Source organism: Microchirus variegatus (genome assembly GCF_963457635.1).
Source record: "Microchirus variegatus genome assembly, chromosome: 9".
Lineage (NCBI taxonomy): Eukaryota > Metazoa > Chordata > Actinopteri > Pleuronectiformes > Soleidae > Microchirus > Microchirus variegatus.
The window spans coordinates 17676110-17697098 of NC_139810.1; the positions used below are offsets into that span (position 1 = coordinate 17676110).

The following is a 20989-nucleotide window of genomic DNA, read 5'->3' on the forward strand; positions in this document are numbered from 1 at the left end:
TGTCACACGTTTTATGTTGTTAATCACATTCTGTGAGAATTAATGGTTTGTATATCACTAATAATCTTAGGAACTAAGGAAATATTGATTTTAACATCAGGGTTTTTCCAACAGACCAGGAAACTAAATATAAATGTATCTGACCACACCCACTTTGCTGACTTCTACAAGGTCTACAACAATTCTGAATTCATTCAGAAAACCTTTGAGCACCTTTTTCCCACTTTGTAACCCACTTAAATTTCACATGCTGCTTTATTTGTCGCCGCGGAGAACTGTTTGTAGCTGTGGTGTAATGAAGACTGAAACTGTCTGTTGACGTTACACCCACCAAAACCTTCACCCCCTCCTCCTCCAGCCGTGAGATAAATGTCTGGGAAAATTATTTCATTTTGAAAATGAAGTTTTGCAGGAAACGTTAGGTTGTTGAAAGTACAGTTTGTTTTTGATTGTATGAACGTATGGCAGGAGAAACTAATACACAGAGAGTGATAATGTCTTAGGTGGATCTTTTGAGTCCGTGTGTTACTGTGGATTTAGAGTAATATCTATCTCTGTCTCATATCACTGTTTTGAGCACTCCTCCACACACTGCCCTGCCCCAAGAGTACTGGCATCTCTAGCTGTATTTAAAAAAAAAAAAAAAAAAAAAAATGAATAAAGAAAAGTGAAAAAGAAAGCAGATTATGCAATTTCTACACTTTGAGATTTGTACATATGTACAGTTAATGTGTTTTATTTTGATTTTATATTGTTAGAAAAAGAGACGAGAAAAAAAACCATGAATTGTGAAATTTTTTGGGAATTGTAATTAAGTATTTTTCTCATTCTACCCCTTGCTTTCAATACTTATGTTTAAAAAGACGATTAAATTGTGGACTGTAGCTTTCTTTTTTTATATGGGAGTCTTTTTTTTATTTAATATTAAACTATTTACAGAAATTTTTCCTTGTGCTGACTTCTGTTCAGAGAAGGGTGTGAGAGGTTTTATGATGCATGTTCTTTTGTAGTCCTCTGTAATCTGAATGTGTAATTGTGTAAGAAGAGTCATTTCTGACCTACAAGCATGTGCAGGATATGTTTAAGTGTTTCAGTAGGTCTTTACATTGGCAACGGCAAAGTGTGTCAAAGGTATCTATTATTGTGGATTTATTGACTTTCAGCGATGAGCAAATCCCAGTTCACTACCCCACTGAAGATTTTGTGTTCATTTATTTGTCATCAGTTCATCAGCCCTCTTGTGTATACACGGCAAGTGCTCTCTAAGTTGTACACATTCTCAAGTGTGGAATCGTATGATCCTGTTTTCAGTGTAGACGTCATGCTGCATCACTCTTGCTTTGTCAGAAAGTGACACTTCACTTTATACAGAGGTCCTTCCAGGAAATACAGTCGGGCATCTGAGAGGTAAAGTATGGCTGTGATGATGAGACCCTGCATCAGCAAATCTGGTGGCTGCCTTATATAAACAAATGAAGTTACATCAATGATATTGATCATTTCATATTATGGAATAACTAAGTGTTATCTTCTGATACTGTAGCTTTGAAATGTTTTGTGTTCGCAGTGAGTCACAGGCTGGTCATTATCCTCTGACATCCGTCTTCTACGGCTTCACCCTCCACATGAGGGTCGTGACAGGTGCTGGCACCAATTCCATCTGATCAGCAAGGTATTTTCACACGGAGAACTGCTGCTGAGATGGTTGTGGGTGGAAATTATAGTAGATCAGCTGTTTCTACAGAGCAGCCCGTCCAGCTGCAAGAATTATGCCATGTTCAATGTCAATTCAGTCAACTTTCATTCCGTTTCTGATGCTCTGAACTTCGGCAGGTTGTCTTGACCGTGACTACAAAGTTGCTGCCACATGATTGACTGAGGGATTGTAGCTGGAACATTGGACCCAAAGAAGCTCACAGCATGTGACAACTCTGCGACATGACGTAAGAAATGTTTATCACAAAAAAAATAACCATGCCTTCAATTTAAAGGTCCAATGTGTAAGCATGACATGTTATTAAGAGTCTGAAGATTACGGCTTTTTGGTTGTACAAACTGTTATGGTATGGTGCCAGTCAAACTCCTAATCTCAAGGCTTCATGACGTAAATTCCATCTGCAAACAGAATTTTTAGGCCAAAGGCTAAGACAACCGAATGATCTTTGCTTTGAAGTGATTACACAGTTTAAACAGACTAGAGCCGGCTCTAGGCATAGGTCATATAGGTGGTTGCCTCGGGCGCCATCTACTGGAGGAGCGCAGGACAACCACAAAGGAAAATATAAGAATTATAGGAATAAAAATCTGCCTTTGGGTGTGTCACGTCCCTTGATATGATCTGTAATGGAACAGTGTTTTGTTTATTTTACCATTCACTATATTTACTTCTTTTATTGCCATTTACTATTATTTATTGGAATATTTTTTTAAATCTTTTTTGCAAGTTCTGCCTGCAGAGTCCAAACTTCACTGTTGATTACCATACGATAGTGTTTTATGTTAATCTCATTGTGGTCAGCACTGAATCCCAATCTCGCCTCGTGACACAAACACATGTGTGGGTAGTGTAATGTGTGCGCCAATAAACTCTCTTAAATGTTACACACTGGACCTTTAAAAGCCTCCGCTCAGAGATGCTGAGGCTGTGGGTACCACTTTAAAGAGACGGATGCAGACCACGCCCTTCATCGGCTCACCGATGGAGGGCGCTGTGGCGACCGAGGAGGCCGATTATCAGCAGCTTTTTACCCCACTGTCCTTCCAGCAGCATCTCACCTTCAACACATCCACCGCCGCCGCCACACCCGGGGAAGAAGAGGAGAAAAGACACGAGAGAGAGAGGGAAAGACAGCGTCACATTTACCGACGGAGAGAACAGAGCATCACAGGAGGAGGTTCTTGTAATTATGTAGGCTGTCGTTTTTGTGCTTTGACGTCTAAACATTTAGCCCGTTCGCCTCACTGCGACACGGAAACAGAGTCCAGCTGCGCACATATAAATTACAGCCACAGTCAGCGCCTGTCGAGATTAACCTGCCTTCACGGAGAAAGTCGACGTCTGTGCGCAATCCCGCCTCGTTTATTTTACCGGTCTCATCGTCAGGCATCAGTCAGTCAAGAGTCAGTCAGCCTCGGCAGCATCTTTCTTTCCTCCCAGCATCCTTCCTCCTCCTCCTCATCTGTGAATCTGCGCAATGGCCGATGTTCCAGCGGAGTGTAACATAAAAGTGCTGTGTCGCTTTCGTCCTCTCAACCAGTCTGAGATTGTACGAGGGGACCAGTTTCTGCCCAAATTTCAAGCGGACGACACTGTCGTCGTCGGGGTGAGTAAATAATCGGGAGTCGGACGCTTTGTTGTGCTCTCTCTCTCTCTCTCTCTCTCTCTCTCTCTCTCTCTCTCTCTCTCTCTCTGTCTCTGTCTCTGTCACACACACACACACACGCACTAACAGGCCCTTCATTAATAAATCATCAGCTGCTGTGGAGCCATATGTGCAGCAAAACACGACCATCAGTGCAGCACAGTGAATTAAATACAACCACACCTTTCCCTCTGAATTCTGTCTCTGTGATCGTGTCATGACGAAGTCAAAGTGAATGTACTGTCATGTTAAAATGCGCAGGCTGGCCTTGTGCATCAGCTGATGAGGTCTGCACTGAGGGCCAGTGTCACTGATACCCTGCCTGTGACATCATACATACACCACATCCTTTACTCTTATCAAAGATGTCATCATGGTGATGATGATGATGATGGTGATGACATGAATTTGGTGAATTACTAGTGGCGTTTGTTGACATCCACCATGATGCTTTATTAATGGTGGTATATTAACGGTATTTTGAAAACATGCACTAATTTGAAGTTAAATACCACAATATGAGTTGCCGTAAATAAACAGATGAGTATACTATAATTATGTCTTGCTGATTTGTGTTACCTGCTAACACAGGCACAGGCGATGTATGTGCCTGTGTAAAAACATTTCCATTCATAAACATGGATTTAATGGAAAATTATACATTTAAAGCCCCCCTAAAACATTTTTCTGTTACTCTAAATAAAAACACCCCTTACTATACCTGAAACACATGCTATATTTTAAAAGTATGTAAACATAATACTTAAAATTCAACTGCAACTGTTTTCTTCTCATTTATCTGGTCTGTAAGGGTGTTTAGAAAGGGATTAAGTAGAACATTCTATTAGGGAAACACAATTGAACTTTTAAATACAATATTTTACCTTTATGGTAAGTTCTCAGTAAGTTCATGTGTACTGTGCACATTGATGTAGTGATGCTGATACATTTACTGCCTTCCTCTGGGTTCAGTTCTCCAGTACTTGTTAATTCTTCTTCTTCTGTTTGGTGCTGGTCTCTGCTCTTTCTTCTCCCTCTCTCTTTTACATTCTCCTGTTTTGATTGGTGAAGTGTTTGAATAGTAGTGGTGTATACGTTTACTATAATATATAATATAGTAAACATATACACCACTACTATTCAGTCACTTAACCAATGTCGCCTTACTGCCTTCTTCTGGATTTGACAAAATATTTCTTCTATTAAAGTTGTTATTTATTATTTAACATTTAAAAGCATCGATGAAATGGAAATTGTGATTCAAACGTTGCATTTGAAATATCAGGAAACTGAACTAGAATCAGAGCCAAACTATCCTCAAAGAGGTTAACACACCAGCCTGTAAGAAAATAAATAAATTAAAAAAATTAAAAACATGTCGCACAATAATGTAGAACCGATGTTGAAGCTCCAGTGACAGTAGAATCATGTCAGCCTGACCTTCCTCTCTGCTCTTTGTATGATGCTGGACAGAAAGTGATCTCTCTAATTGCCTCCTGAGAGATCAATAATCATTCAACAAGCTCCTACATTAGAGACTGACCTGCTTTCTCTTTTCTAGACTGTCAGTTCTTCACCAGTCTCTTTCTTTTATTTCACTCCTTTTTCCCACTGTTTTTTTAATCGATCTTTCTTTTTGTTACATCTCTTTCTGTGCCTCCTCCCACGTCCTGAGACGAGGATGTCTCACTGTCGTTAAATCACTCTGTCATGCAGATGAATCAGTCTGTTAATGACATTTAATATGGCTGCTGTTCTGTCAGCTGGTATTATTGTGTTGCACTGTGGCGTGTGCATCACAGGCGAGGGTGACATTCAGGAGCAGAGACAGTTGTAAAGGGCTGAGTCACTCATCAGCATACGTTGTCTGCATGGGGGAAGAAATTCTACAAATGAGCATTGAATTTATTCAGTCAGGCATTTTCTACCACTTATCTGGTCGAGGGTCACGGGTGGAGCTGGAGTCAGTACCAGAAAGATGGAGTCTTCTCTGCACCAGGCTTTTGTGGTTTTTCATATTACATTTGCACAAGTTTAGATTAGATTAGATTTGACCTTTTTGATCCCACACCAAGGAATTCACTTCATACGTTAAATATGTTGTTTTGTTTATATGTTTTATATGTTTTATTGATTAACTGGCCTTCTCTAAGTTTTCCTACAACAAACTAATTACTGACTATTTCTAAATATATAATAACTTACACTGATTTTCCAGCTTCTTAAATTTAAATATTTTCTGGTGTCTTGGCTCCAACTAACAAAGAACTCATCAAAACTTTGTGGATCATTAGAGAACATATTGATCAGCAGCATTGTCAAACGGTCAACATTGATCAACTCTGTCGAGCTTTATTTCTCTTGTCTTAAATCACTGCCGGAGCCTCAGGGCAGGGGGTGATGTCATTGTTAAATACCAATCGAATACTTGAAATCTGTAACTTGAAGGCCATGTGAAGAGACTCTGTTCAACAATTACAATGCTGTTATTGTCATGTCATGGTCATACTGTATACACTCTTAGAAATAAGGGTTCCAAAAGGGTCCTTCTACAAGGGTTGAGGTTCTACCGGGAACCATTTGCTTCTGAAAAACCCTTTCCCGAAGAAAGGGTTTTTCAAGTAAGAACCATTTTTGTATTTTTTGTATACATTTCTACCTGGAGCCAAAAAGGGTTCTCCTATGAGAACAAGCCAATGAACCTTATATGGTTCTACTTAGCACTTTTATTTTTAAGAGTGTAGGTGTGAAGGCTTGACAAATGAATCATTGTCACTCTCCAAAGAGCATCTCAAGCTCTATTTTGCTTTTAAAAATGTATCCACAGTTATTGATGACATCTGTGTTGTCTTTCATAAGGCTTTGTTCTCTTTCACTTTATTAAGAAAAGAAGAAAGAGCATTGTTTTTTTTTATTGACGTTGATTCATTGTCGTGGTGATGTTGCCAGGTCCTGTGTTACTATAGTGCAGACCATTATACCTTTCTTTCTGCTGATATTGTCTTGTTTTTATATTTTCATGCACTGTCAGCAATATGCTGTGTAAATTTCTCCCAGAGGGATGGCATGTAAAGGCTGAAAAGAAAAAGTAGTGTGAATCCTATTCATGGTATTTTGAGGGTCAGATATGTGAGGATGAGTCAGTCGGTTCCAAGCATCACATCAGGCTCCTTAGTCACTGACCACCTCACAGGGCTGACATCATTTCCCAAAGCTCATACAGATGACCAGTTTGATGTCATTGACATTATTATAGGTGCAGGACATTTTTATTAACAATTGAATTAACAATTACTGTAACACTTGCAATAATTGAAACCAATAGGATGAAATATTGGACTGTTTGTGGATTGGTATTTGAAAAAGAACCACACACGCACACACACACACACACACAGACACTCTATCTCTTCTTTTTCCTTGAATATTTCATGTATTTTGTGATACTGATACCAAACAGCATTATCACATACATCCAATAAACATCTCAGGTCCATGATAAATAAAGGGATAAAAGATAAAATCACATGGGATTTTTTGAAAGGCCAGTGACACCGAGTATCATCCTCTTTAGCCAACATCTCGTCATATGATACGAGGGCTGGGCCATGTGGCCAAAAACAAGTTTTAATCGATATTAACAATTATCCAGACAGTTATTGGTCCTTCGTTGCACATTTGTTAAACGTTTATATTGAGTTCCAGTCAGAAACAAAAGTATATTTTCACGTCTTTTACATTTAAATGATAATTGGTGCAGCTGTGATTAGCCCTAATTATATCACCACAAAATCATACATTTATACATTAGGCATCACTGACTGTTCTGCCAAGAGATGAAGGCCTTTGTGACTCATGCATAAATCTGCATTCAAATCAGGTGTAAGTGTCTTTCTGACATTTCCAGCAAGCTCCAAGTTGTAAAATCAAACCTATGAATTACATTTCATTGACTGAACTTACCTGAATCCCAACCCAAATACCCCAATTATCTTTCGATCTCAAGATTGCAAACAAACTTTTTTTTTAATTGTTCTTGTTTTTAATTATTCTTGTTCAATGTCTTCACAGGGGAAGTCCTTTGCTTTTGACCGAGTGTTCCCAACCAACACCACCCAGGAGCAGGTGTACAACACCTGTGCCAAGCAGATTGTCAAGGGTACAGAAACATAGCTGTGTTTTAAGTACCTACAATGGCATAACTGTGAGTGAGCCAATGTCTTATTATTGCTTTTCTTCTGGTCCTATAGATGTACTGTCTGGATATAATGGCACTATCTTCGCATATGGACAAACCGCCTCCGGGAAGACTCACACCATGGAGGTACAGTATAAAGAGAAATTACATACAAGAATTTCAGTCAGCTTTGCATATATATATTTTTTTTTATATAGTTTCAGTGGCATTTTTGTCCTCTTGAATCTTTAACATTCACTAAATCTAATGTTACATAATCTGGAAGGTGTCCTTCTTCTTCACAACATTGTAGCTGTATATCCTGTAAGTAATATTTGTGTTTTGAACATTGAGTTATAGTTAAATATGTGACTTTGGGCTGCAGGGCAAACTCCACGATCCTCACCAGATGGGTATCATTCCTCGAATCGCTGAGGACATTTTCAACCATATCTTTGCCATGGATGAAAACCTTGAATTCCACATCAAGGTATTTGTTTAGTAAATAGATTTTAGAATATTGTGTTGTTTCATGTAATTCTGTGTTTTGTTTCAGATCAGTAAAATAATATTTCTTTATCCTTTGATATTATAATTTACCCGCTATGAAACATGTAAATCTCTTGTTTTTTCTTTCCGCTTCATCAGGTTTCCTACTTTGAAATCTACATGGACAAAATCCGTGATCTGTTGGATGGTTAGTGCCTATACCAACTCTGAAGTCAGATTTTACCATGAACGTCTCTTTCTGTACTTCATTCTGAAAATTTAAAATAAATGTATACATACATAAATAAATAAGAAAACCCTCATTTCTTTCTTTATTCTCCAGTGACAAAGACCAACCTGTCTGTCCATGAAGATAAGAACAGGGTCCCGTTTGTCAAGGTTTGTGAAAGTCATGTTTTAGATGTTGTTTTGTGGAGTGAAAATACGTTTTGCGCTGCGTCTTTGATGTTAAATCTGATCAATCCTATTTTGTCTCAGGGATGCACTGAACGTTTTGTCTCCAGCCCTGATGAGGTCATGGATTTGATTGACGAGGGCAAATCTAACCGCCATGTTGCTGTGACCAGTAAGTCTTTTTGATATGAACCCTATACATATACAGTATATTAAAGACTGTGGATACAATCTGATATACAGTTTTCTTGAATGACAGCCTGAGACCAGTTTCTCTGTGGTGACAGCAGTCGCACTTGCAGCTTGTTACTGATGTGTGAACCAATCACTGTGTCTTGTTATGTAATCTTCGTGTTACAGTGAGCTTTACTCCTCAAGCTTCATCCAACCGCTTAAAGACAATAATGACAGTGATAAATAGTAAAATATTAATGATACCTGTGTGTCTCATTCAAATAAACATGAAATAAATACATAATAAATGAAAAAGATAAATAAAATGTATTCCTTTTACAAATACACATAAACAGTGTCTGTTCTCTGCTCATTTGGCAGTGCACCAGCATTTTTGGCTTTACAAAAATAAAAGCTCCCTGATCGTTATTTATTCTTTTTTGGCCTCTGCTCTGCTGACTCATTCCTCTTTGGTCGAGTTCTAATATTTGACTACTACTGCAATATTCCAGTAGTTCACGTAAACAAGTCAGAGTGAGGCTTTCGCTTTATCGATTGCAAGACGTCATCAAAGGTTTAACACGAATAATTAAACCATTTATTTATCATGTCTAATACAACCACTGAACATTATAACTATTATAAAACGTTTTTTCATGTTGTAAAATAGTAAAAGCACTATATCGATGGCGATGCTCAGTTCTCGGTTGTAATGGGGTTGTATAACAGCCATTCCCATAAACAAGATTGTGTGGGCTTTTATTTTGTTATTCTAATGTAATATTTTCAAATAAATCTTATGAAAAAATTTAAACAAAATATGAAATCATAGAGCAAAATTGAATACAAAGCTTTTAATGGTAATGAGGCGATAACAATCTACATCCCAGCCTTGAAAATTTATGGAATGTCTGCAGCAGTGGACCAGGTTGTCTGATAGAGACCCAGTCTCCTCCGCTTCCTGTCGATGCTTGCTGACTCACTGTGCTGCAGAATGGGAACTGATAGCAGACTAATGGTGTAACAGTGCAGACAATGAGCTTAAGGGCTCTAATATCCTCGTGTTTTTTATCTGCTCCAGAGACCTTTCAGTGCCTTTCAGAAACAACCGCAGAGACTAAATATGACATTTTCTAAAACGAGCCTTATATGTATGTCAGATTACCATTTTCACATGTATTCATCTTTTCGTAATGTACATGGTTAATTGTATGACTCTCTTCCCATTTCTAATGTGAGTTTTTATCCCTGGTGTGAAACATTTGTAAGTTGTATTAGTGACATCTAATGGTGAGACAACATATTGCAACATATCTCTGCATCCCTTCATTATAATGGTTTTAATGCTTTTGTCAAACACAGTTTGTGAAGAAACATGTTTCTTAAGAGATGCAGTTACTCTACCATGATACAGCTGCTGTCAAACCTGTGTTTTTTGTTTCTGTCTTTGTTCAGACATGAATGAGCACAGCTCTCGCAGCCACAGCATCTTCTTGATCAACATCAAACAGGAGCACGTGGAGACTGAGCAAAAGCTGTGTGGAAAACTGTACCTGGTTGATCTGGCTGGTAGCGAGAAGGTAGGAAATTCATTGGCGTAAAGATCAATATTTCCTAATGTGCAACTTACCAGTTAATAGTTACATTCAATTTAATTTAGTGTGATCGTAAGCTGTCAGTGGTGTTTGACTTCACTCTCTGTTCTGTCTTTATTCTAGGTCAGTAAGACCGGAGCTGCAGGAGCCGTTTTGGACGAGGCTAAAAACATCAACAAGTCTCTTTCTGCTCTGGGAAATGTCATCTCTGCCTTGGCTGAAGGCACGGTGAGTCACGTCCATGTCCAACTTCCATCAGGAGGATAAAATGGGATGCCACATGCTTCAAAAAAAAGTGAAGATATTAATCTAAAATATAATTTTTAAATTGTCAGTGTTGAAGCAATATATGGGAGATTTATGGTTAGTTATTCCAGCACATTAAATCTGCTAAAATGTAGAGATAAAGAGGTGCTCATTTACCTGTGCAGAAGCACAACACATACCCTGTTGATCCCTAATAACTGCCCGTCTTCTTCTCTACTCCACTTCGCCTACAGAAAAGTCACGTGCCCTATCGTGACAGCAAAATGACTCGCATCCTGCAGGACTCTCTGGGTGGGAACTGTCGCACCACCATGTTCATCTGCTGCTCTCCCTCCAGCTACAACGATGCTGAGACCAAATCCACTCTGATGTTTGGACAACGGTAAATTCTAACAGAGCAGGAGAACACTGTTTCTTTCACATTTTAAGTGGAGACATGATGCTCCCTTGCGCTGCCCATTTCATTACATCACATTTCAGAAATGACTTGATGAGGAACACAGGGAAGAGCTCATCTGATTTGTAGTGAAACCAAGATGATAGGTTGTTTGTTATGTTCTTACTACTTTGTTATTTTCTAATCATATACATGTGATAACATGAGAAACTTTATAAATAAATAATCATGTAAAAGCATAAACTCAAACTATGAGATCTTAGCGTTCAAATGATCCAGTGTCAAGATTTGTCTATTAGTGTCTATGTGTCTTTGTCTTCCTCCATCACAGTGCCAAGACCATCAGGAACACCGCCTCCATCAATCTGGAGCTGACGGCCGAGCAGTGGAAGAGGAAGTACGAGAAGGAGAAGGAGAAGAACAAGACAATGAAGGAAACCGTCCAGAGGCTGGAGGCTGAGCTCAACCGCTGGAGAAATGGTGAGTTTTCTTTGGAATGACTGCTGACTCACTTTGTAAGCGAAAGCTTGTCATTTATTTGTTTTCTTGTCTCGTCATCGCTTCATCCCTCGCTTCAGGAGAGGATGTGCCCGAGACGGAGCGGACTACGTCAGAAGTTGTGACCCGGATTGAAACTGTGGAGGAGCGTCCTATTCTGGACAATGACACCTCCTCCATCGTGGTCCGCATTTCCGAGGAGGAGCGTCAGAAGTATGAGGAGGAGATCCGCAAGCTGTATAAGCAGCTGGACGACAAGGTGACATGGATGCCAGCACTTATGGTGTTATTATGTTAAATAAGTGCACGTGTTTTTATGCCTTTTTAAGAAAAGTCATAATCAGAGATATACACTACCGTTCAAAAGTTTGGGGTCACCTGTAAAAAAAAATGTTTGATTTCCATTAAAAGTCACACTTTTATTCATCAAAAGAGTTGCAAAATGAATAGAAAATATAGTCAAGACAATGACAAGATTAGAAATAATGATTTTTATTCAAAATAATAACTTACCCTTTGCTTTCATTTAAGAACCAGCAAAACTGTTTTCAGCTGTGCTAACATCATTGCACAAGGGTTTTCAAGGGTTTTCTAATCATCCAATAGCCTTCTAACATGATTGGAAATGGGCCTCTATACACATATGTACATATTCCATTAAAAACCAGACGTTTGCAGCTAGAATAGTCTTTTACCACATTAACAATGTATAGAGTGTATTTCTGATTCATTTAATGTTATATTAATTGAAAAGTGATTTTCCTTAAAAAATAAGGACATTTCTAAGTGACCCCAAACTTTTGAACGCTAGCGTATATACTTAATGTTTTGTTTTCTTAAGATTTTTGCCAGCAACGTCACATAAACTGAAATGCATTAATGGGTTATTAAATGTGAGACAAGATGAACACTGTTACATTTTACTGTACTACTGCAGTTCATGCTCATGGGAATTTACCAGAATTTGTACAATTTTCACAGGATGATGAGATCAACCTGCAGTGCCAGTTGGTGGAGAAACTGAAGCAGCAGATGTTGGACCAGGACGAGGTGAGTAGACACAAACTCGCACACAAGCACAAAGTCACACTTTATGTCTCCATTTCACCACCACACACACCACTTCTCCTCCTCCTCCTCACAGCTCCTGGCGTCGTCTCGTGGTGATGGGGATAAGGTCCAGGCTGAACTTGGCAGGCTGCAGGTGGAGAGCGACTGTGCCAAGGCCGAGGTGAAGGAGGTGCTTCAGGCTCTGGAGGAGCTGGCCATCAACTATGACCAGAAGAGCCTGGAGGTGGAGGAGAAAGGCCTGCAGAACCAGCTGCTTGCTGATCAACTGGCCCAGAAAATGGTACATTTTGAGAGGATTACTGTTTAAATGTGAGATTGACAGAGACAGAGACTGGAGGTGGAACAGAAAGACCAGAGACTAGAATCTGCTGTGGCAGTGTCGTTTACATGAATGGAAGATTCTGCAAGAATTACATGGCACTGAAGAAAAAAAAGTAAAGATTAGCCCATTGCCAAAGAAGCTTTAGTCCCATAATGTAATCAGTCTCCTCTGGAGTGAATGTGGTACATGAACGCTAACTTAACTAACTAATTTTTCCTGACATAATACTGTATATTGTTGTTGTTTACTTCTCAATGTAGCTTGATTATATATACTACCGTTCAAAAGTCACACTTTTATTCATCAAAAGAGTTGCAAAATGAATAGAAAATATAGTCAAGACATGATGAGAAATAATGATTTTTATTCAAAATAATTTATTTGCCCTTCAAACTTTGCTTTCGTCAAAGAACCAGCACAACTGTTTTCGGCTGTGTTAACATCATTGCACATGGGTTTTCAAGGGTTTTCTAATCATCCAATAGCCTTATAACGCGATTAGCAAACACAATGTACCATTAGAACACTGGAGAGACGGTTGCTGAAAATGGGCCTCTATACACCTATGTACATAGTCCATTAAAAACCAGACGTTTGCAGCTAGAATAGTCGTTTACCACATTAACTATGTATAGAGTGTATTTCTGATTCATTTAATGTTATATTCATTTGGGAAAAAATGCTTTTCCTTCAAAAATAAGGACCTCAAACTTTTGAACGGTAGTGTATATGTATAGTATGTTGGAAAAGTGACTATTTTCTCTGTAACAGGCCAGTTTGATGGAGCTGGAGGCAGAACTGTCTCGCATGCAGGAAGTGAGTGCTCAGCAGAGGAAACGTATCGCTGATGTCCTCAATGGTCTGATGAGGGACCTCAGTGAGTTCAGCACCATTGTGGGCAATGGGGAGATCAAACTGGTGAGTTGGACCACAGTGAACAAAGGTCACATTCTATAAGTTTGATATAAAATGCAAACTATAGTGTCAGTTCTTAATGAGTTTTCTGTCCATACACATGATCCTGGAGAAGACCTTGCAGGGATATTGATTTGACTTTTTTTTCCCCCAATCTGCAGCCGGTGGAGATCAGCGGGGCGATCGAGGAGGAGTTCACGGTGGCTCGTCTCTACATCAGCAAGATCAAGTCAGAGGTGAAGAGCATGGTGAAGCGCTGCCGTCAGCTGGAGAACATGCAGCTGGAGTGCCACCGCAAGATGGAAGAGACTGGGAGGGAGCTCTCCTCCTGCCAGCTCCTCATCTCTCAGGTAAAGGGACAGAGAAATTGGAACGGAATCATTTGTGAAAGATGCAATAATTGGATGTATCATGGTTGGATTTTATGCCACCACTTTTTACACATTTATTGTGGGTGTTTGTGTTTATTTCAGCACGAGGCTAAGATTCGCTCTCTGACGGAGTACATGCAGAGTGTGGAGCAGAAGAAGAGGCTGCTGGAGGAGAGCCACGACTCTCTGAGCGAGGAGCTTGCCAAGCTGCAAGAACAGGGTATAAAAAAACATGCTGCATCAAAATGAGCAAAAGAAAAGAGGGGATATTTTTAAGGTTTTCGGTGAATATGTTTTTTTTTCTGTCTATTCTTTTTCCCCAGATAACTCCCTGCTGGAGGAGAAGGACACAGAAAAGGGTGAGATTGAAGAAGGAAATGTGAAGGTAAGCAGCCTTCTAGGTAGAGTGAGTCGTCTTTCCACTCAAGGTTGTGCGTACGGCTCCGTTAGTCTACATGCCAACATGTCCATGGGCAAGACGCTTAACCCCACATTGGCTGTGCTGGCAGCGTGTGAATGGGTATGAACGATGATGCAGGAAATGCACTGCATATAGCTGCACTGTATGAAAGTGTGAGTGAATGGATAAATGTAGTATACACTAAAAAAACTGTTCAGATTTTAAACTGCTGTCTTTCATCTGTCGCCTCATACTACTGTATCTCTGATTCTCAGCTTCTGTTGCTTTAAAGCTTAACCACACTTAGATTTTTTGCTTGATTTATTTTCAACTTTTTAAGAGACATTTTGCATTTTTTCTTGTTTTCATGTCCAGAAGTCTGTCCGTCAACAGGGAGAGTCTCACCGTGGCCTCCATCACAAGCAGCTGACCCGCCTGCGGGATGAGATCAATGAGAAGCAGAGGGTCATTGACGAACTCACTGAGTCCGTGCCATTTTATTTGTTCTCCCCTGTTTACTCAAAGATACTACATCAGAAACATATTTCTTATTATTATTATCATTGTTATTAATCATAATTTACTATTTTCATTATTGTTGATCATTAATTACACGTGTTTGTAAGTGTACTATATCCTGAACATGTCTGTTATGTCACAACAGTCGTAACTCGAAGATGGAGCTGGAGCTGGCTCAGGTTCGTGCTGACTTTGAGCGTCTGAAGAGTCAGGACAGCACCAAGAGCGAGCGCCTGGAGGAGCTCTCGTAAGTTTTATTTGAAGTCCAAGTTCTTTTTTTTAGATTGGCTAAAAAAAGTACATGATTAGAGTCAATGAATGTTCAGGATTTTTTGGGGTTTCTAATAATCCAATAGAAGATATTATAGACCACGCTAGTCAAATTGACGGCCCACGGGCTATATAAAGCCCCCCAATCGATGTCGCAATGTTTTTATAGCAGTAATACTAAGACATTCTAATTATCACATTATTAAATGCATCACATACAACATTCAATTACTGTGGCAGTAAGAATGGCAGTGGCCAAAATGGCTCCTGGCACGAATTTGTGTGAGGAACCTTTTGTTATCCTTCAGATTGTTATTATATCCGTGGCTTTCCGGTCACGTAAATGAGAGAACTTGTCCAATTTGTACTAGACACATCAAAGATGAAAAGTTGTCGAAAGGTATTGCGCTTTCAAAACGGTGGGACCACGGCAACCTTTGGCTTATTCCCCAAACTTGACGGGAAGAACATGGCCTCAACTCAACAGGAAGTCTGTCTTTTTGAATTTTGCCATCCATTTTGGCGCTTGAGAAGTAAATGAGCTAGGTACATCAAAGTCGAAAAGTTGTCGAAAGTTGTTTTTTTCCCCCACCTTTTGTTCTCTAGGCCGGCCCCCTCTTGACCACACTAGACGCTAATTGGCACCCAGGTCATTTGACTTAACTATTGGAAGAAACCAGTCCACCTTAAATTCCAGCACAGGGCACTCAAAAATCAAAACGTGAACTATGTCCTGAAGTATGCGGAGATATTCTGTTTTTTGTTTGTTTTTTTAATTAAATATTGTGTTGTTTTTTCAGATTCTTGCATGAACGTCATGAGCAGACTAAACAGGACTTGAAGGGTCTGGAGGAGACTGTCGTGAGTAAAACAGATTACATTAAAACCTTTTTATTTTACATTAACCACGTTTTGTCTTATCTCACTCTTTTCTGTTTTGTATAAGCTTTTTTGTTTTTTAAGCAGTGTCCAGGTTTTCTCTTCCTGACCTGCTTTCAATCTGTCCTCCAGGCCCGCGAACTCCAGACCCTCCACAACCTGCGCAAGCTGTTCGTTCAAGACCTCACGTCGAGGGTTAAAAAAGTAAGCAGCTGAAAGAAAACGGGAGATACAGTAACAGTGGATTAAATAAATGATTTTTAGGAATCTGGGATTATGCTTGGGAAAAATAACAACATACTTACTTTAAATTCTCTCTTTTTTTACTCATCCTTTCTGCAGAGTTCCGAAATGGAGCCTGATGATAGCGGGGGGTCTTGCACCCAGAAGCAGAAGATTTCCTTTCTTGAGAATAACCTGGACCAACTTACAAAGGTTCACAAACAGGTGATACGCACAAACGCAGAGAGGTGAACGGTAACTTTTACTGATGAAAACGTGGCTGTCCTGTTTTCATATCCCTAACTTGGACACTGCTGTTTTATTCATCACAAGACATAACATAGTTTTGGAGCGTCATTTTCCTATTCGTACATATAATGCACTTGATATACATCAGACATACTTAAAGGAAAGTAACTACAATATTGTCAAGTTTGTTTGTGGCATGAGGAAACCGTGTGGTTCTTGCCCTGACATTAAATGTATATTACTTAGTGGCTTTTAAAGGGAATCAATCATAATATAACATTTAAACAGTTTTGCTCTAACCTGTGCGTGTGTGTGCGCTCTCCCCCGTCCAGTTGGTTCGTGACAATGCAGATCTGCGTTGTGAGCTTCCAAAGTTGGAGAAACGTCTTCGGTCTACTGCTGAGAGAGTTAAGGCCCTGGAGACTGCACTGAGAGACGCAAAGGAGGGCGCAATGATGGACCGCCGCCGCTATCAACAGGAGGTGGACCGCATCAAGGATGCCATGAGAGCAAAGAATGCCCTACGGCGCCCCCATGCAGCACAGATTGGTACAGAAATGCAGCGTATACTGTTAAACCAGTGACCCCTTTTATTACAGTTGAACCCCACTGCATCTTACATCCCTTTATCATCCTGACAGCCAAGCCAGTGAGGCCGAATTCGAAGCAGCTGCCAGTTTGCTCCCCCACAAACCCGTTCTACACCTACATGCGAGCCACTGAACAAGCCAACACCTACAGCAACGTCCTTTTCCAAGGCAGCGCGTCACAACCGACCTCCAGCACCGTCAGCACCAACCCCAACTCTATCCAGACCAACCCGTGAGTTTGAATCTGACCAGCTGTTTCCAGCCAGACATTAGAGTCTATTACTTCAGCATCACTGCACCAGGGTTTGACTATTTTCTGTTTCCTTTCTGGCGTTTGCTGCAGAATTTCCACAGCACTGGGTTACAGAGCAGGCAGATATAATGGAGACACACTGGAGTGCTACCCACTTAACATTGATAATGGTAAGGAAAAGATCCTAAAACATCCCTGGTTGCTCACTACATTAATGTCTGCATGTGTGTGTATCATATCTGTTTCTGGATCATCATATTAAATGTATGAGATAATAATTCCAAGTGTGTCAGTATGTGAAATATTTGCTTCATTGTGATATGAAGTATCATAGTGTCAGATGACTAATTCATGAATCATCATTCATTCATTTTTGATAGTATTGATCGGTCAGAGATATCAAATCATGCGTTTGTTTTCCTAACAGGTAACAACAGCATCAGTGAAACGAGAGACATCAATGACAATCGGTAAGGATGTAAATAAACAGAAACATACCTAATCACGTATTTCATTTTTTACTAAATGAGCAGTTCATCTGCAGTGAATAGTGATTTATCTAAGGGTTTGTGTGGGAGTCTTTGAACTGAGGTGAAATTAAATAAATTAACTTGATGGGTCTGATGTTAAATACACCATTTATGTTTCTGCTGCCTTTACAGGAGTGATGTTCACTGTGGCAGTGAGGTGGATGATTCAAACAGGCACTACGTCATTCAGCAGGAGACAGCAGCAAGTTAATGCCATGGTAACTTAACACACACATGCACGCAAACATACACACACACAGTTGTTTCAGCAAGAAAAGCACAGGTATTAAGGCCTGTATATACTCCTCAAGAACAGATATCCAATCCAATCCAATCCAACTTTATTTATAAAGCACTTTAAAAACATGTGTGCATGTTTTATTATAAATAAATAAATAAAACATACAAATGTGTGACCTATAAGACCTAAGAACTTCTTTCCATTGTCTCTCTACAGATGGTGACCAAGCACTGTACCTATTGATGGATCCTCCTTTCCCATCATCTGCATGCAGCCCGTCTCACCGTACATCACCGATGAGGATGAAGATCTCTCGCCCTGTAGTCTTATTTACTAGATGAAGCCCCGCCCCACTCCACCCCATCTTACGGTGACCACTCTTGTCATCAGGTTTGGGGTCCAGTCCATTCCAGTTCAGTCATTCCAAGTAAATAAGTATTATTACAGAATGTCCAATACTAAAGACCACAAGTTATTTAAAGTGCGTGTAAAGCAAACACATAGATTTTCTCTTTTCACACATTATACAGTACATAGTGGATGAGGTGTGGAAAAAATACTGTAGAGTAAATAATTATGTAATAACGAATGCCCTTGTTTTGTTCAGAATGTAATCGGCATGTATAAAAACACGGCTCAATGACACATGACTGGAGCCATTGTGAGCATCACTGCTACTCAAACGCTGCAATGATATGAAAACCCTCAGCGCATCTTCAACACGTTCACTTGTGAGTAATTGCAGCTGTTCCTGCACTGCTGCTTTGTTCCACAAAAACACACACACAGAAAAGCTCTGCCACTTTATTTAAAATTCCTACAGAATAACAGACAGAAGAGACTTGTGGACAGTTTTTAGTAACACGTTTTTCTGTTGCTTTACACGCAATTTAATGCCATAGCTGATGCTGAACACCTGCTGAGGTGTTTGAACTGACGAGGGGCAGACTCCATCCCTAAGATTATTTAGTACACATGTTGTAAATAATAGTGCTGTGTACTCCAGTAGAGGTTTTTCGACCAGCAACTGTTTGTGTGAACGCACAACCTCCGTCATCCCCCGCACACATCTTCATAAGGGCATCATACAGATGACATACTGTCAGCAGACATGACCTTTTTCTCAGTCAAAAATAAGAGCATAGTGTGTGTGCGTGTGTGTGTGTGTGTGTAGCGCCAGCTTGTAACAGAAGACCCACCCTCCGCATGCATGTTACTTAGCGGGTTAGCTTTCAAATTGTTGCATGTCATGATTCCACTCGGGAGCTGGTATGCTGCTCGTGAACCGTGTGACCGACTTCAACAGATGTCACAGAAAGATAGCTTGTGTCCCTTAATCCTGATCCAGGTCTTAGTGCGTGACAGTGACTATTTTAACGTAAATCTGACAGCAACACCAGGCCGTTGTGACGTAATCACAGGAAATATGAACAAAAGAAGAACAAAACTACTTTTTATCTTTCATGGACATGGGAGGGAAACGCAGTCCAGACTACTGTCGTTCTGTATGGAGGAAATCTTTTGTAATTGCTTTGATACTGTGACGTTGCAGCTGTGTGATGCTATTGTGCACTTCAGGTAATGTTGCGCCCCTCCCTGCATTGCAGCCACAGCTTCTCCTTAACAAGAGTTGATTTCTGCGGATCAATTGAACATACATGCATACATTTGTAATTATTACTACCTCTGAAGCTACTCATCATACCCCCATCACTATATACCACGAAATCACCTTTTCACATTCTAAACACGAGCAGATCTTTGAGTCTCTAGAGCAGGTTGCAACTTTAGTACACAGTAGATGTAAGTAGATATACATGCTCTTTTTAGTACAGATGTTGTGTCCTCTTGTAAGGTCATGTATCCACATAGACTCTCCTTCTTTATTATATAGCATCAGGATCAGAGGAGGAGAGGACATAAGAATATTCCACTGCAGGAAAGTAACTGAAGTTATTCTTTGTCATGTGAGAAATAGACTACATTATTTGGTTTGCAGAAGATTTCTTAAACTTTTGAACCTTTTGTCTTTATCTAAAATTACATCCTTCACATACTTCTCATCTGTTCTAAATTCTGATTTTCAAACAGAAACCCATTAAAATAGTGTTGAAGCTGTTTAGTGGTTTTCAATCAGATCCCTCAAAAGTCCAATGATGGCATTGTTTGTCTGTAAACTGGTCCCCAGCTGAGCAGCCACCAGTCTGGTGTGGACACAAGTTTGATGTCAGGTCGTGCTGTAATTCTTCTGTCAAAAATCCTGACCAGCCAATCAGGATAGAAGAAAACAGAAGGTCTAAGGCAGGTGAGGACGAGGGGATTAGGTCAGATCAGAGCAGATTAGAAGCGTGTTCGGCTTTTGTGTTATTTCTGTGGAAGGAGAAGTTTAACCAGATTCAACAATTTTAATTATTGTGAGGCTGAATGTGCTCTCCAATATTAAAATGATTACATTATGTATATGGGAGATGCTATTTCTGTTTATAGTTTACTTGAACAGATTTATTAACATCATTGCAATCCAAATTTTCTCCAAACTGTCAAACCGTCTTGTTTGGACTCGTTGTAATTTAGACTGGTAGAGTCGTCTGATCATCACATGAACAACATCTCAGGGCTTCACAATCACAGAGACCATGGGCCATCACCACCGTCTTCCTCATCAGCTTAAAGCTATGTGATCATAGACGAACAATCAAGTCAGTGTGTGTGTGTATATGTGTTCTTCAAGGCTAAACAGCGGAGAGAGATGAGAAATATAATTTAGATGATTTTATACATCGC

The 20989-nt window shown here is 39.8% G+C and overlaps 1 protein-coding gene across 2 annotated transcripts; it reads left to right on the forward strand.

The window, feature by feature from the left end:
- Positions 1 to 3194: 3194 nt before the first annotated feature.
- On the forward strand, positions 3195 to 18175 carry LOC310932002 (kinesin heavy chain-like; the record flags this gene model as incomplete). Of its 2 annotated transcripts, none has more annotated exons than XM_083895257.1 (28): positions 3195 to 3323; positions 7434 to 7521; positions 7613 to 7686; positions 7925 to 8029; positions 8188 to 8236; positions 8372 to 8427; positions 8527 to 8614; positions 10072 to 10196; positions 10335 to 10439; positions 10712 to 10860; positions 11207 to 11355; positions 11454 to 11632; positions 12355 to 12423; positions 12518 to 12724; positions 13538 to 13684; positions 13843 to 14031; positions 14155 to 14272; positions 14376 to 14437; positions 14828 to 14937; positions 15117 to 15218; positions 16042 to 16102; positions 16253 to 16324; positions 16463 to 16567; positions 16924 to 17140; positions 17233 to 17413; positions 17525 to 17604; positions 17862 to 17904; positions 18097 to 18175. In XM_083895257.1, 28 exons carry the CDS (start codon positions 3195 to 3197, stop codon positions 18173 to 18175), a joined length of 3138 nt encoding a protein of 1045 aa, XP_083751383.1. The 2 variants fall into 2 exon arrangements, with proteins under 2 accessions (XP_083751383.1, XP_083751384.1); XM_083895258.1 differs by having other exon boundaries at positions 14376 to 14422.
- Positions 18176 to 20989: the final 2814 nt, after the last annotated feature.